The 15,301-nt window shown below is 72.1% G+C and overlaps 5 protein-coding genes across 10 annotated transcripts; 4 read left to right on the top strand and 1 right to left on the bottom strand.

The window, feature by feature from the left end:
• Positions 1–238: 238 nt before the first annotated feature.
• On the top strand, positions 239–3,846 carry MTCH2 (mitochondrial carrier 2). Its single transcript, XM_072865980.1, has 13 exons — positions 239–398; positions 476–560; positions 689–795; positions 958–984; positions 1,315–1,368; positions 1,513–1,570; positions 1,700–1,751; positions 1,838–1,897; positions 2,331–2,424; positions 2,615–2,662; positions 3,044–3,111; positions 3,430–3,505; positions 3,649–3,846. The coding sequence occupies exons 1-13, from the start codon at positions 312–314 to the stop codon at positions 3,733–3,735; spliced, it is 903 nt and encodes a 300-aa protein (XP_072722081.1). The 5' UTR covers positions 239–311; the 3' UTR covers positions 3,736–3,846.
• Positions 3,847–5,612: 1,766 nt separating this feature from the next.
• NUDT8 (nudix hydrolase 8) lies at positions 5,613–7,151 on the top strand. Of its 3 annotated transcripts, XM_072865986.1 has the most exons (4): positions 5,613–5,831; positions 5,898–6,030; positions 6,432–6,509; positions 6,629–7,151. In XM_072865986.1, exons 1-4 carry the CDS (start codon positions 5,632–5,634, stop codon positions 6,881–6,883), a joined length of 666 nt encoding a protein of 221 aa, XP_072722087.1. In that variant the 5' UTR covers positions 5,613–5,631; the 3' UTR covers positions 6,884–7,151. The 3 variants fall into 3 exon arrangements, with proteins under 3 accessions (XP_072722087.1, XP_072722086.1, XP_072722084.1); XM_072865985.1 differs by having other exon boundaries at positions 5,613–6,030; positions 6,435–6,509; XM_072865983.1 differs by having other exon boundaries at positions 5,613–6,030.
• Positions 7,152–7,691: 540 nt separating this feature from the next.
• On the bottom strand, positions 7,692–10,068 carry NDUFV1 (NADH:ubiquinone oxidoreductase core subunit V1). 2 transcript variants are annotated; one of them, XM_072865956.1, is made up of 10 exons: positions 9,903–10,068; positions 9,732–9,814; positions 9,469–9,639; positions 9,214–9,397; positions 8,940–9,129; positions 8,560–8,772; positions 8,301–8,467; positions 8,149–8,230; positions 7,921–8,066; positions 7,692–7,831 (listed from the first exon to the last, which is right to left on the bottom strand). In XM_072865956.1, exons 1-10 carry the CDS (start codon positions 9,954–9,956, stop codon positions 7,748–7,750), a joined length of 1,374 nt encoding a protein of 457 aa, XP_072722057.1. In that variant the 5' UTR covers positions 9,957–10,068; the 3' UTR covers positions 7,692–7,747. The 2 variants fall into 2 exon arrangements, with proteins under 2 accessions (XP_072722057.1, XP_072722058.1); XM_072865957.1 differs by lacking the exon at positions 9,469–9,639.
• Positions 10,069–10,391: 323 nt separating this feature from the next.
• Positions 10,392–12,613, top strand: LOC140653647 (calcium-binding protein 2-like). 2 transcript variants are annotated; one of them, XM_072865959.1, is made up of 8 exons: positions 10,392–10,810; positions 11,032–11,214; positions 11,297–11,458; positions 11,623–11,653; positions 11,793–11,927; positions 12,041–12,150; positions 12,224–12,371; positions 12,449–12,613. In XM_072865959.1, exons 1-8 carry the CDS (start codon positions 10,544–10,546, stop codon positions 12,472–12,474), a joined length of 1,062 nt encoding a protein of 353 aa, XP_072722060.1. In that variant the 5' UTR covers positions 10,392–10,543; the 3' UTR covers positions 12,475–12,613. The 2 variants fall into 2 exon arrangements, with proteins under 2 accessions (XP_072722060.1, XP_072722059.1); XM_072865958.1 differs by having other exon boundaries at positions 10,392–11,214; positions 11,825–11,927.
• A 1,298-nt stretch (positions 12,614–13,911) lies between these two features.
• On the top strand, positions 13,912–15,014 carry CDK2AP2 (cyclin dependent kinase 2 associated protein 2). Of its 2 annotated transcripts, none has more exons than XM_072865999.1 (4): positions 13,912–14,266; positions 14,358–14,458; positions 14,541–14,673; positions 14,795–15,014. In XM_072865999.1, exons 1-4 carry the CDS (start codon positions 14,176–14,178, stop codon positions 14,860–14,862), a joined length of 393 nt encoding a protein of 130 aa, XP_072722100.1. In that variant the 5' UTR covers positions 13,912–14,175; the 3' UTR covers positions 14,863–15,014. The 2 variants fall into 2 exon arrangements, with proteins under 2 accessions (XP_072722100.1, XP_072722099.1); XM_072865998.1 differs by having other exon boundaries at positions 13,912–14,282.
• Positions 15,015–15,301: the final 287 nt, after the last annotated feature.

Raw genomic sequence — 15,301 nt, 5'->3', positions numbered from 1 at the left:
GGCTCCGTTGGTGCCGCAGGCCCCGTCGCCGTGACGTCACCTCAGGCCTCCTCGCCACGGCATTACCTCAGGCCCCGTCGCCATGACGTCACCTGAGGCCTGCCGGCCGTGGCGCGGCCCCGCAGGCCGCGTTGCCATGGCGGCGCCTCAGGCCTGTAGGCCGCGGTGACGCCCCCCTCGTTGCCATGGCGACCCGGCGGGGCCACGCCTCCGGGCGGAAGCGATTGGCGGGCGCGCCGGAAGTACCGGGAGGGCGGAAGCGGAAGCGGCGGCGGTGGTGTCCTTCTGGGCCGTGACGCCGGGGCGGCACCATGGCGGACGCGGCCTCGCAGGTGCTGCTGGGCTCGGGGCTGACGGTGCTCTCGCAGCCCCTCATGTACGTGAAAGTGCTGGTGCAGGTAAGGGGGGGCTGGTAACGGAGGGCGGGGGGGCACCGGGCCCGGTACCGGCTGCAGGCTGCCTGTCCCCGCCGCAGGTGGGGTACGAGCCGCTGCCGCCCACCCTGGGGAGGAACGTCTTCGGGCGCCAGGTCTACCAGCTGCCCGGCCTCTTCGCTTACGGTGAGTCTGCCCCGGTGCGCGGCTCCGCCGTGGCCCCCCCCGCCCCGCGGGGCCGGTGGCTGCGCGGGGGTCCCCCGAGGTGGCGGGGGGGGGTCCCGCCTGCCGTGACGGGTCCCCGCTGTCCCCAGCCAAGCACATCGTGAAGGTCGACGGAAGAGCGGGACTCTTCAAGGGCCTCACCCCCCGCCTCTGCTCCAGCGCCATCGGCACCGTCGTGCACGGCAAAGTGCTGCAGGTACCGGGCGGGGGGGGGGGGGACGTCGCCGCCGCCGGCCCCCGCGGCTCCGGGTCGCGGAGACCCCGCGTCCCGCCTCTTCGGTACTGGCACGTCCCTGCGGCGCTGGCAGGGCCTCCCCCGACCCCCGCGGCTGCGCTAACCCTGCCCTTCCCTCCCCAGCGGTACCAGGAGGCCGAGCAGGCTGAGGTAGGTGTGAGGCTGCTTCCCCCGTGAATCCTCCCTCTATTGCTCTCTCCCTCCCTCCCTCCCTCCTTCCTTCTCTCCCTGCCTCCTTCTCTTCCTTCCTCTCCCTCCCTCCCTCCTTCCTCTCCCTCCCTCCCTCCACCTCTCCCCCCTTCCCGTGTGCCCCCGTGTCTGCGGGCAGAGGCAGCCCGGCATCGAGCGCTGTCCCCAGGGAGAAAGACGCGGGGCCGGGGGGCTGCCGAGCCCGCACCGGGGGGGACGGCTCCTTTCAGGGGTGGCGGGGAGGGAGCGGTGCCTTTCGGGGGGCTGTTCCCCACCTCTTTCCCTCTCCAGCCTGGAGCCAACAAGAAGGAGCCCGTGTCCTCGCTGGAGCAGGTCCTCAAGGAGGTGAGGAGGAAGAGGAGAGTGCTGGGGTCCGCGCGGGTGTGAGAGGGGCTCGGTACGACGCCGGTGCTGCTGGGCGCTCTGCCTGCCACGTCCCCGTCACCTGCTGCCCCGGCCCCCTCCCCCTGACAGCCCGTTTCTCCCCAGACCTCCCGAGAGATGGTCGCTCGCTCTGCCGCCACGCTCATCACCCACCCCTTCCACGGTAGGTGCCCCCCCCCATAGCCGTGCACAGGCCTGGTGACCTGAGTGACGGGCGCCTGTCACTCCCGTGTCACTCCGGAGTGTCCCTGTGCCCCCCCCCGACCCCCGCACTGCCCGTCTCTGCCCGCAGTGATCACCCTGCGCTGCATGGTGCAGTTCATCGGCCGGGAGACCAAGTACAGGTACGGGGTGGGGGGCTGCCGGGGGGGGCTGCCCACCCGCAGGGCCCCCTCTGACCGCGGTGCTCTCCTCTTCCTCCCCGGCCCAGCGGGACACTAAGCGCCTTCGCCACGATTTACCGGGAAGAGGGCATCCTGGGCTTCTTCGCGTGAGTGCTGACGACGGGGGCCTCGGGGTTCCTCCCCTCGGGGTTCCTCCCTTCTCCCTCCGGCCGCGGCGCCGCAGCTCTGCTCTCCCGTCTTGCCGGGCTCGAGAAGCGCTCTGCCCTGACCTCGGCTGCCGCTGGGCCACACCGTTTCCCATTCTGCCCTCCCCGGGGGGCTTCCTGGCGCAGATCCGGCGAGCCCCTGCCTTGTAACCGCCGGCCCTGGGTGACATCCAGAGCTCCTTGCTGCGCCTGCATCCTCTTGGAACCGCTTGTCCCAGCATCCCTGCTCCCGCAGCCGGGGGTTCCCCCCTTCACCCGGCCGCGGGGTGAACGGCCGCTCCCTCCCGTTCCCGACCGGCTGTTCCCCAGCTCTGCGTGCCGCCAGATCCGCATCTGCCCTAGGCTCACGTTCCCGCTGCCTCTTCTCTTTCAGCGGCCTCATCCCCCGGCTCCTCGGGGACATCCTTTCGCTCTGGCTCTGCAACATGCTGGCCTACCTCATCAACACGTACGCGCTGGAGAACGGGGTACGGGCTCCGCACCCTGCTCGGGGGGCCCAGGGCGGGCTGGGGGCAGCGCGGCAGCGTCGCCGGCGCTGAGTTGTGACAGCGGTGAGGGACGGGGGAGGCTCGGGGGACGGTCCAGGGGGGCAGGGCCCCACTTTGGGGTGGCAGCATGGCTCCATGGGGGTTGAAGGTGCCTTTTCTCCTCCCGCAGGTCTCAACCATGGCTGAGATGAAGAGCTACTCACAGGCAGTCACTGGAGTGAGTACAGCCCGCCCGTGCGTGCGTGTGTGTGTACGCCCGTGTGCGTGACAGGGAGGGTGAAGAGAATTGAATCCTCTTTCCCCGGGGAGACGGCGTGTTCCTGTAATCCCGCCTGCCCTGCGGCTGCTGGGCTGGGGAGCAGAGCCGGGCGCTGCCCCGGCCTCCGGAGGGCTCGGCTCTCGGGGAAGGAATGCTCCATGGAGCTCACGGCCTTGGCCGTGCCTCCGCCTAGCCTGGCCCCACACGGAGCCTGCGGGAGAGGGCTCCTTCCCGGGGGGTCCCTGGGTACTTTTGGGGCTTGTTCTTCGCACGGGGGGTGGGGGGGGATCCCCGCGGGGGCCGCGGGCCACTGCCGACCAGCCCTGCTCCCCGTTGCAGTTCTTCGCCAGCATGCTGACCTACCCCTTCGTGCTGGTCTCCAACCTGATGGCCGTTAATAACTGCGGGTGAGTGCCACCGCCTCCCACCCCCCTGCGAGGACAAGCCCGCGCCCGGGGGGGGCTGGCGTGGGTGACAGCCGCGTCCCTCCACGCCGGATCAGCTCCCGAAACTGCCTTTCCGAAGCTCCCGGATGGCAAAGAGGTTTCAAACTCACCGTGGGGTTGATCCCTTGTCGGTAGCGCTGCGGTGGGGGGGGAGCTCAGCCTTGAAAGGGCCATTTTGGGGTTCAGCCCAGCACGGAGCTGCAGAGGGGACGGCTCCTACCCCACTGGCTCGGCCCTGGGTGGAAATAATTCCCCTTGGCTCTCCTTTCCCTTCCCCAGGCTGGCCGGGGGCCTCCTCCCCTACGCACCCACCTACTCCTCCTGGCTGGACTGCTGGAGCCAGCTGCACAGGGAGGTAAGTAGCCGGAGCCAGGCAGCGCCGGGATGCTGCCTGGCCGTGGAGAAGAGCTGGGTGGGAGCCCTGCGGTGTCTGGGGGGGGTGTGCCGGGGCTCCGGGCACCCTTGACTCACCCGGTGGTGGCCATCTCCCCCTTCCAGGGCAACATGAGCCGAGGGAACAGCCTGTTTTTCCGCAAGGTGCCCGCAGGGAAGCGGTACGTGTGGGAGGAGAGGAGGTTTCGCTGAAGCTGGAGCCAAGAGGGGAGTCGTGAAGCTGATGCTGGGTTCTCGAGGCCGGGAATTATGAGAGAGTGGTGATTTCTATACAATTTTTTTTTAAATCATTTAATGCTGAGAGATGAAGGTGGAGGTGTGAGAGTGTCTGTCGTGGGCTTCCTGGGGGGCCTGGCCCATCTCCAGAGGTCCCTCCCCGATCCGACCGCCGGAGCACCGTCCCTATTACTCCCCGTTCCCCTATCATGCATCCGACCCCTTTTCGCCAGCCCGGTGCCCACCCAGACCCCCGTAGGCGCAGTCGGCCGGGCAGGGTGCTGGATGGGTCCCGTGAGACGTCATCGTGTCCGTCCTGTCCTAGACACCTATACTTCTGATCTCCACTTCAAAGCCAGCAAAGACCATTACGGGGGCCAACCTCTCTCCTTGAGAAGTTCCCTTCCCTCTGGCCTGGAGCCCGCGGGAACCGCTTCCAGGGGAAAATCCGAAGGGGAAAATCGAGGGGAAAATTCGAAGGGGAAAATCCGCTTCGAGGCGAAGGTGACGCGGCGTCTCCCGGTGAAGGAGGGCGGTACCGAGGTTCCCCTCTTCTGTGTGGGGTGGTCCGTGGATTTCTCTCTCGCGACTAGGGGAGGACGAGTTTTCTTATGGCTACGCCAGCCGAGGGCTGAAGGTGGAAAACGGGCCCTTCGAGGAGTTTGGCCAAACTTTGGCAAAAGTTTTGGGGACTGGTGCCCGTGTTTTGCCTTCTGCCTGAAAGCGTGGTTGTCGCCGAGGCTGCCGGGTAAATCCGCCGGCAGAAATCCCTCTCCCGCTTCCCACGCTTACACCCCGTGAACATTTTCCCCGCCTTGGACCCCCTTAAGGCTGTTTCGAGAGGAAATTCCCCCACGAGACGGCGGCGCCCGGAGCCCTCACCCCCTTACACCCCACCCCGTGTTTTAAAGACCGGCCGTACAAGTGGCGCGGGCGCTTGGGGTGCGACAGCCCCAGCTCCCCCAGGGGCTGCCCCCCGCCTGGGTGGCATCGGAGGCCGCTCGTTAACGCCTGGGGATAATTGTGGTGGTGGCAGGGCCCTGAGGCCTCCTCTCCTGTGCCTCAGTTTCCCCTCCCTGGCTCCCTCTCGGGGCCGTAGTGAGGGGGCAGAGAGCGGATCGATCCCGCTGTGGGTGTTCCCCCCACGCAGCACCCCCAAGCAGGAGGGGACGCGGGGCTGGTGACGGATGGTGGCACGTCTGGGCTGTGAAAAGGTGGCGGGGGAAGTTGCACACCCCCTCAGAGGGTTGTGCGGCTGGAGGGGGGGCTCGCACACCCGGCAGGAGCGGGGCACCCTTGGGTGGGAGGCTGCACGGCCGGAGAGGGGGTCGCACGGGCGGTGGGAGGGCTTGCACAGCTGGAGCAGGGCTTGCACAGCTGGCAGGGCTTGTTGCGCACAGGGTGGGGGCGGCGGGGGTTGCACACCCAGGGAGAGGATCGCACGCCGAGGGCTGTGCGTGCAAAGCCGGGGCGTGGGTTGCACACCCAGCGAGGGGGTTGCACACCGAGTAGCGGCTGTTCCGGTGCAGCGGGAGGGTTGCGGGGCTCGCACAGCCGGCAGTGAGGGGGTTGCACAGCCGGCAATGGGGTTGCACAGCCGGCAATGGGGTTGCACAGCCCGCAGGGGGTTGCACAGCCGGCGGGGGGGTTGCACAGCCCGCAATGGGGTTGCACAGCCGGGGGGGGGGTTGCCCACCCCCCCAGGAGCTTGCCCACCCCCCCAGGAGGTTGCCCACCCCGCGGGGAATTGCGCACCCGCCGCTGAGGGCCCGGGGCGCCGCGGGGCCGGGCCCGGGGCCGGGCTGGGCTGCGGGAGGCGGCGCCGGGGGCGGCCGGTACCGTGGGCCGTCCCCGCCCTCCCCTGCCGGCGCCATGGCGGAGCCGGGCGCGGGGCTGCTGAGCAGCGGCAGCGAGCGGCGGTGCCGGGCGCGGCTGGCGGCGGCGGCGGGGCGGCGGGGGGCGGCGGCGGCGGCGGCGGTGCTGGTGCCGCTGTGCTCGGTGCGCGGCCGCCCCGCGCTGCTCTTCACGCTGCGCTCCCGCCGCCTGGGCGGGCCCCACAGCGGCGACGTCAGGTACCGGCGGCGGGGAGCGGGCACCGGGGCCGGCCCGGCCCTGACCGGCGCCGTTGCCTCTTGCAGCTTCCCCGGGGGGCGGCGGGACCCGGCGGACGGCGACGCGGTGGCCACGGCGCTGCGGGAGACGCGGGAGGAGCTGGGGCTGGCGCTGGCAGCCCCGAGCGTCTGGGGGCAGCTGCGGCTGCTGCCCGACCGGGTACCGGGCACCGGGGATGGGGGGGGGGGGAGCGGACGAGGTGACGAGGACACCGGCGCAGGGGTGGGGTCGGGGAGGGGGGCGGAGGGCGTTTGGGGGCACGGAGCGGCTGGGGACACCAAGGACACGACATGGGGTGACAAGGACACAAGGGCGGGGTGGCAGGGACAAGGCAGCAGGGACGTGGGTGACAGGGACGCGGGGTGACAGGGACGTGGGTGACAGGGACACAGGTGATAGGGACACGGGGTGACAGGGACACAGGGCACTGGGTGCAGGCAAGGGAGGGTGTTGGGTGACACACGCTGGGTGTCAGGGTGGGGCGCAGGGGGTGAAGGCGAGTGGGTGGCACTTTGGGGAGGGGGTTTGTCACCCCCCTCCCTTGCTGACGCACCTTCCAGCAGGGACTGATGGTGGCTCCTGTCGTGGCCAACCTGGGGCCCCTGGAGGACTTGACGCTGACCCCCAACCCCGACGAGGTGGGTGACCCCAACGCCGGCCGCGTCCCCTGCCCGGGGCGAGCACCCCCTTTCCCCGGCTCCCCCGGTGACACCGTGGCAGACGGCCCCGGCCACCCCCTCGCCGCCTGTGCCGACAGGTGGAGGAGGTCTTCACCCTGCCCCTGGCTCACCTCCTGCGGGAGGAGAACCAGGGGTACACCCACTTCCGCACCGCCGGCCGCTACGGCTACACCCTGCCCGTCTTCCTCAACGGCCCCCACAAGGTCTGGGGGCTGACGGCCATCATCACCGAGCTGACCCTGGAGCTGCTGGCGCCCGACCGCTACCGCAGGAAGACCCACGTGCCGGCCCGCAGCCCCTCGGCCCGACCCCTCGAGGGGGGCTCGACCTGACACGGGAGGGGACGGGGTGGCCCCCGCCTGCCCCAGGTGCCAGGGTGGTGGTTTTGGGGGGGGGGGGTGTACAGGCAGAGCTCTCCCCGTGCCTCGGTTGTGCGGCTTCTTTCGTCCGCAGGACGCCTGTAAGCCGGCCTCGCCGCACGCACGGCGACGGGCGAGCGGGGGCTGCTGCGGGGAAACCGCACCGACCCCCGTGGGTGCTGCTGCCCGCGCCCACAGCTGACATCACACACTGTGACTGAGTAAAAAAGCCATGGTTTGACCCACTCGCGCCACGGCCTCCAGGTCGGGGAGCGTGGCTGGCCCTCAGCGCCACCACCACGGGACGGGGACTGGACGGATGACACACGACAGCTGTCCCCCCTGGCACTAGTACAGGCAGGAGCTGGCCCGGTGCCACCGTGGCGGTGACAGGGAGCACGGGGTCCCCAGGGAGGGACGTGTGGCCGTGTAATACCCCGGCTGCTTGGTGCTGCCCCACAACCGCCCCCTTCCCCCCCATACCCAGCCCCAGAGATGGGACATGGAGTCTCCTGGAAAACCAGGATCTCCCCTCCGGGGGTATCCCGACCTCGGCTGTGTGATCTCCTGCTCCCCAGGGACCCCCTGATCCCTGGGGATCCCCTGCTCCAGGGCAGGCAGGACCCAGAGCCCCCCCCCCGCCAGCCCCTTCCCCGCATTTTATGCTCACAGCCGACTCCTGCTCCCTGCCCCCAGCAGAGAGGAGCCTGTGAGCGCAGCAGCGTTTATTGAGGACCCCCCAACACAGCCCCCCAAACCGCAACACCCCCAAGAAGCCCCCCGGCAGGAAACAGCAGGGCCACCACCCCCGGCAGCCCTCGCTCCACCGCCGGCTCCTCACGCCGATGCCGCTTGGGCTTTGGCCTCCCCGTAGCGCCGCATCCTCTCCTCCAGCTCTGGTCGGAAGTGGCGGATGAGACCCTGCGCAAAGCGACGGGGATGGAGTTAAGGGAGGCAGGGAAAGGCCCCCACCCCCCCCCCCCCCCCAGCCCCAAATCCCCCCCCCCCACCTGAACGGGCCAGGCCGCGCCGTCGCCCAGGGCGCAGATGGTGTGGCCCTCGATCTGCTTGCTGATCTCCCACAGCGCGTCGATCTCGGCCACCTGTGCGTTGCCCTGCACGAAGCGCGCCATGACCTTGTTCATCCAGTCGACACCTGCGGGGAGGGGAAGGCCGTCAGGGGCCTGCGGTGCGGCCCCCCCGCCCCACGGCCCCCCGCCCCACGGCCCCGCGCTCACCTTCCCGGCACGGGGTGCACTGCCCACAGCTCTCGTGCTTGTAAAACTCAATGAGGCGAGCGATGGCTTTAACGACGTCGGTCTGGGGAGGGAGGGGAGGGTGAGGGCCCTGCCGCGGCACGGGGGGGCTGGGGAGGGGGCTCCTCCCTTACCGATTTGTCCATGACGATGACGGCGGCCGTGCCGAGCCCGCTCTGCGCCTGCACCAGGGCATCGAAGTCCATCAGCACGGTCTCGCACACCGACTTGGGGAGCAGCGGCGTGGAGGAGCCCCCCGGGATGACGGCCAGCAGGTTGTCCCAGCCCCCGCGGACACCCCCTGCCAGAGAAGCGGGGGGACGGAACCGGCTGAGCCCGGCCCAGCGCCGGCACGGCACGGCACGGCTCGGCAGGGCGGCCCGCGGCGCTTACCGGCGTGCTTCTCGATGAGCTCCTTCAGCGGCACCGACATCTCCTCCTCCACGGTGCAGGGGTTGTTGACGTGACCCGAGATGTTGAAGAGTTTCGTCCCCGAGTTGCGCTCCCGCCCGAAGCTGGCGAACCAGGCTCCCCCGCGCCGGCAGATGGTGGGGGCCACGGCCACCGTCTCCACGTTGGCCACCGTGGTGGGGCAACCGAAGACACCTGGAAGCGGTGGGAGCTCTCAACGGCCGCGCTCTGCCTGCAGCGGTACGGCGGCCCGGGGACAACTGGTTTTGCCCGGTCGCCGCCATTTTGTCCCGCTCTCGGGCGGCAGCTGGAAACGAAGGCTCGCGCCGCCACGAGCGAGGCGGGGAACGCCGGGGACGTACCCACGTCGGCGGGGAAGGGGGGCTTCAGGCGCGGCTTGCCCTGCTTGCCCTCGATGGACTCGATCAGCGCCGTCTCCTCCCCGCAGATGTAGGCTCCGGCGCCCCTCACCACGAAGACGTCGAAGGCGTAGCCCGAGCCGCAGGCGTCCCGCCCCAGCAGCCCGGCTTCGTAGGCCTCCCGGATGGCCACCTACGGCGGGGACAAACGGGTGGGTCTGGGGGCGGGGGGGGGGCTCCCCCCTCCCCGGCCGGCGCGGCCGCCCTCGCCGCTCACCTGCAGGTTGGAGGCCTCGTTGTAGAACTCGCCGCGGATGTAGACGTAGGCGGCGCGGGCGCCCATGGCGCGGCCGGCCACCAGGCAGCCCTCCACCAGCTTGTGGGGGTCGTGGCGCATGATCTCCCGGTCCTTACAGGTGCCCGGTTCCCCCTCGTCCGCGTTCACCACCAGGTACTTGGGCCTGGGGGCACACGGGGGCCGTCAGGGCCGGGCTCCCCGCGGGGAGGGGGGCGGTGCCGGTGCCGGTCTCACCTGCCGTCCGGGGGCTTGTTCATGAAGCTCCACTTGAGGCCGGTGGGGAAACCGGCGCCGCCGCGGCCCCGCAGCCCCGAGGCCTTGATCTCGCCGAGGATCCAGTCCACCCCCTTGAGCAGGATCTCCTTCGTCTTGTACCAGTCGCCGCGGCGCAGGGCCCCCTGCAGCCTGCGGGCACGGCACGGCACGGCACGGCCGGTGGCACCGGGACGGGCCGCACCGCCCCGGGACCCCCCCCCCGCCGCGCCCCCGGTACTCACCTCCAGTCGTGCCGCCCGTAGAGGTTGGTGAAGATCCGGTCCTCGTCCCGCAGCGACCCGAACTGCGTCTTCTTGGGTGCCGTCTGCGGGGAGACACGGACTCAGCACCGGCACCAGCGGTACCGGGAGCGGCGGGACCCGCCCCGGCGCTCCCCCCCCGTCCCCGCTCACCGAGAAGGAGGCGGCGGGCAGGCGCCGCAGCGCCAGCAGCTGCCGGGCGGCCATGGCGGGGCGGGCACCGGCACCGGGACCGGGACCGGGACCACCGTCACCTTCAGCCGCCCCCGCACCGTCGCTCCGGTGGTGACGTCAGCGGCGAGCGCCGGCGGCGCGGCGCGGGGGCGTGGTCACACGGCGGGGGGTGTGATCATCACACGATGGGGGCGTGGTCGCTCGGAGGAGGGCGTGGCCGCGCGGAGGGGGCGTGGCCAGGCTGGCGCCGCGCCCGCGCTGCCACGTGCCCCGCGCCCCGGCGCGGGTCGGGTTTCGGCAGCTGAAACCGGAGGCCCCGCCGCCCCCCCGGGAGCCCCGGGCAGCCCCGCTCCCACCCCCCAGCACCCCGGGGGGCCGCGCCGCCCCGCCCCAGGCCCCTCGGCGGGCACGGCGGGTCCCGCTCTCCCCCGGCCGCTCCCCAGTTCGGGGCCACGTTCCCCCCCCCCCCGCTCCCGCCGGCGGTGGCCTCGTCCCGGCGAAGGGAGCGGGGCCGGGGCGAGCACCGGGCCCCGGGGGATCCGGTTTCCCTCCCGCCTGGCCCCGGGGGTGGGGAGCGGGAGCGGGGCCCGGGCGAGCGGCGGGCCGGGGCAGCAGGCGGCATGTTCTTCCTCTTCCGGGGGCCGCAGCGGCGGGGCGCCGGCAGCCCCGCACCCCCCGCCTGCCGGGGCGGCTCCCGCCCCCACGGCCCCGGCAAGCGGGGCGGCCGCCGCCTCCGGCCGGCCCCGCGGCTCGGGGGGCAGGGGGACCCCGGCACCGCCGGCACCCCGGGGAGCGGGGGGCGGCCCAGCCAAGGCGGCGCATCCCCGGCGGAGCGTCGGTGGGCCGCCGAGGAGCCGCGGCCCCAGCCGCCCCCCGCTTTCGGGCAGGTAACCGGCGGCGGGGGAGAGGGCCGGGGGGCGGCAGGGCCGGGGGGCCCGGGTGCCCCCGCGGGGATGCCGGGGAACAGCTGGGCGGCTCCCCACATCTGGAGCAGGGCGGCCGAGCGGGGAATAATCCGGGGGATTATGCGTGTGCGCGGGCGCGGCGCCCCCCCCGCCTGCCCTGCATATCCCCAGATATTCCATAAAAACCTCAAATCCCCGCGCAGCCACGGCCGCTCTCGCACCCCCCCCGGCCCCGGCCCCGGCTCGCCCCGGCCGGGCGGCAGCCCCCGGGACCGCGGCAGCCCCCGGGACCGCGGCAGCCGGCCCCCCGGGGCCAGGCATGCCCTGCGGCACGGCTCCCAGCCATGGGCAACTGCACCAAGACCCCTGAGCGGAGGCTCCCCAAGGTAAGGCCGGGCCCGCCCCGGGGGGGCCCCGGCTCGGGCCCCCCCCCTCCGCCCCGCCGCTGACGCCCGCTCTGCCCCGCAGGACGGGAAGCCGCGCTCCGGCCCCCCGACCCCCGGCGCCGGGGACCCCGAGGAGGCGGCGGAGGCGGCGCAGTCTCCCCCGCTGCAGAGCTACTCGGTGCTGCAGGGGCTGGTGGGGCCGGCCTGCATCTTCCTGCGGCAGAGCATCGCCATCACCCAGCTGGTACGCGCCCGTCCCCTCCCCGCGTGCCCGCCGCGCCGGGCGCCGCGCTGCCGGCCGCGCCCCACGGCCGCCCGCGAACCGGTGGGGGATTGAGGGCGGGATCCCTGGGGGGATCCGTGGGAGAAGGACCCCTCCTTCGGCTCTTCCCGCTTTCTCTTTCCCAGGACCGAGAGCTGCGGCCGGAAGAGATCGAAGGTGAGGAGCCGCGGGGCCGGGGGCGTTCGCCCCGGTTGGGAGCTCCCCCGGCTGCAGCGGGGCGACGGGCGGGTGGGAGCGGGCGGCGGGGGCGCGCGGCGGTGCCGGGGTGCCGGCGGTGACGCCGCGCCGTCCCCAGAGCTGAAGCAGGCCTTCCGGGAATTCGACAAGGACCGCGACGGCTACATCAGCTACAAGGACCTGGGCGAGTGCATGCGGACCATGGGCTACATGCCCACCGAGATGGAGCTCATCGAGCTGTCCCAGCAGATCAGTACGTGGCGGGGCGCCGGGTCCCCCTCCGCCCCGCTGGCAGCCGGAGGCCGGGGGCAACCTGCCCCCGGCGATCCCTGGCCCCACCGCGGTGACACCCCGCTTCTCCCGCAGCCGGGGGCAAGGTGGATTTCGACGACTTCGTGGAGCTGATGGGCCCCAAGATGCTGGCGGAGACGGCGGACATGATCGGGATCAAGGAGCTGCGCGACGCCTTCCGCGAGGTGAGGGGACGGGGGGACGGCCCGGGCGCGGCGTGCCGAGGGCGGCCGTCGCCGACGGGCGCTTGCCGTGCAGTTCGACAGCAACGGGGACGGGCAGATCAGCATGGCGGAGCTGCGGGAGGCCATGTGCAAGCTGCTGGGGCAGCAGCTCAACTACCGGGAGGTGGACGAGATCCTCAAGGACGTGGATCTCAACGGGGACGGCCTGGTGGACTTCGAAGGTAGAGGGGCCGGGGAGGATGCCGGGAACGTCCCTGGGAACATTCGGGGCGTTCTGTACGTATTCTCCTGCCGGCAGAGTTTGTGCGGATGATGTCGCGCTGAGGGCTGCGCGTGCCAACACGGGACCCGAGCCCCCGCCGTGCCTTACGAAGAGGAGGGGGCCGCGGAGGAGACGCCCGGCTCCGGCTGCTGCGGCTGGGGCCGTGCCAGCGCAGCACGGCGCCCGAGCCCGGGACGAGGCCCTCGCTTCTTCAGCGCCGGAGGTGCTCAGACTCGCCCTCGGCCACACGCCTGCCCGGCCGCCGAGGTCCAAGCGCGGCGTGGGGTGCCGGGGCCGACGGCGGGCCCCTTTTCGGCGCAGACTCGGCCGGGCATTGGCCGCTCTCGCCCTGATCTCTGCTCTCTCCTGCTCCCCACCCCTCAGCGTCCCCCTTCCCACCCCACCTGCCGTTCCCCAAAACTCAAACGTGCCGCTCCCTTGCCCTCCCAGCTGCACCCCAGCCCTGCCGGCTCATGCCTCCAGCCTTCGTTTTGACCCCCGTTATCCAACGCCGAGCCCCTCACCTTGACCCTGCTCCCTCCAGGCTGTGATTTCGGGCTGACCCTACGGCGTAACCCACCGCCTCTCCCCCGTTACCGCAGTTTGAGCTCAGAGCTACCCCAGACCCTGCTCTGTCCTGCCCCGCGCGGGTCGGGCACCCCTCTGCTTTCAGGGCCGGTGGGGGCCCTCGTGGGTCTGGCCCCCAGCGCAGGGGACATTCCTCAGGGTCCGGCACCCTGGCCAGGACACCCTCGAGGAAAGAAGCCGGGAATAAAGCGTTGCGGTTCTCCGCCCTGGATGCGGTTTGGGGTCATTTTTGCAGCGCGGAGTGAAGGAAATCCTCTGTTCCCCAGTCACGCTCCCCACCTTGGGGGGGGGAGTGTGGTGTGTCTGATCAAATTTATTAATTTTTTTCAATCTTTGCCCTTTTGAAATGAAAAAAACTCTCGCTACGGACTTCTGTTTGTCTTTATGTTGAGTTTCAACAGAATTCACCAGCGACCGTTCCCGCCACGCTTGGCCCCCGCCACCCGCTACCCCCACCGGCTGCACCAACCGCCGTGTCTCCCACCGGCAGGACCCCGCGGTTGAACACCGTACCGTGCCGCTCCGCTCCGGGCCGAGGAGCCGCCGACCCCCGGCAGGCCCTGCCCGCCCGCCCAGGCCTCCCCGCAGGGAGCCGGCACGCCCGGCACCCCCTCACCTGCGCAGGCCCGGGGCCGTGAGGGCGGCCCGGGCTCTCCCCGGCGCCGCGGTTCTCCTCAGCGGCGCGGCCCGCACGGCGGGAAGGGCCTGGGCCGGTACCGGGGCTCGCAGCGGCGGAGCCCGCCCCGCGCCCTTCCCGCCCGCCCTGAGGGGATGAGGCGGCGGCGGCCGTTGGTCTCGCGCGGGGGGGCGGGGGAGGAGAAAGGAGAAAGGGGCGGAGCCGACGCCGCGTGTCTCCACGGTGACCGCGGGGGGGGTGGGGAAGGCGCGCGGCGGCGTGATGACGTCGGCGCGGCGTCGCGCGCAGGCGTCATCAGGGCGAGCGGCGGTGCCGGCGGGGGGAGGCCGGGTCAGGCCAGGCCGCGGCGGGCCCTGCGCAGCGGTACCGGGCCGGAGCCGCCGCGCTCCGTTCTCCCCGGGTCGGGTCTGCAGAGCGGAGCGGAGCTGAGCTGAGGAGCGGCGGACAGCGGCGGCACAACCGGCGGGGCGAGCGCGGGGGCCGCCCACCGACCCCCGCCGCGCTCCAGGCATCCGGGAGCGGCGGGCGGCCGTCGGGGATGTCCTACAAGCCCATCGCTCCCGCCCCCGCTACCCCCGGAGCCGCCAGCGCCAGCCCCGCCCCGCCGGGGCCCGGGGCACCGCCCGCCGGTGAGCGCACCCCCCGGTAACCGCGGGGGAAGGGGGGTACCGGGGAAGGGGAAGGGGGGGGGAGCAGCCGGTAACCGTCCGTTTCCCGCAGCCACGAGCGTCCCGTCGCCCTCCGGCTCCGTCCCCGGCGCCGCAGCCCCTTTCCGGCCCCTCTTCAATGACTTCGGGCCGCCGTCCATGGGCTACGTGCAGGTGAGGCGCGGGGCGGCGGCGGGGCCGGGGCCGGGGGCGGCGGGGGCGGCCCTCAGCCCCTCCGTGTTGCCGTTCCCCGCAGGCGATGAAGCCCCCCGGGGCGCAGGGCTCGCAGAGCACCTACACCGACCTGCTCTCCGTCATCGAGGAGATGGGGAAGGAGATCCGGCCCACCTACGCCGGCAGCAAGAGCGCCATGGAGCGGCTGAAGCGGGGTAGGGGCTGGCGGGGGCACGCACGGGACACGCACCGGCCGGGCCCCGGTCCTGCGTGCCCGGGGGGCCCCGGCCCCGCGGGGAAGGCTGATGCGGGGTGTCCCTCTGCTTCTCCCCGCAGGCATCATCCACGCCCGGGCGCTGGTCAGGGAGTGCCTGGCAGAGACAGAGCGAAACGCCCGCACGTAACGGCTGCTGTCACCCGGGACCCCCCCGCCCCGGGACCCCCGGTGTCCCTGCCCCGCTGGTGGCGGGGGGGCTGCCGTGCTGCCCGCGCCCCCCGCGCTCTCTGCTCTCTTTATAAATGCGTGTTTTTATATAAATAAAGGACATGGTTGGGACTCTTGCCTCGGGCCGCGGCCCCGCAGCGGGGGGGCGGGGGGTGCCGGCCTGACCGTGGGGTCCCGGCAGTAACGGGGAGGGGGGGGGTCAGTGCCCCGGGGGCTGTGGCTGGTGATGGGGGCGCCGGGGAAGGACCGGGGTGGGGAAGGGCTTCGAGCCGCGCTGGGTGGGGGGGTCCCGGGCTGAGAAGTGCGAGAATGAGCAAAATCCTCTTACAATACTTAAAAAGGGGTTGTGGTTTTTTTTTTTTAATAAAATCCCCGGTTTTTCCGAGGCCGGCGGTGGC

This window comes from Ciconia boyciana, chromosome 6, assembly GCF_034638445.1.
Source record: "Ciconia boyciana chromosome 6, ASM3463844v1, whole genome shotgun sequence".
NCBI classification, from domain to species: Eukaryota; Metazoa; Chordata; class Aves; order Ciconiiformes; family Ciconiidae; genus Ciconia; species Ciconia boyciana.
This window is presented reverse-complemented; position numbering and strand designations above follow the sequence as displayed.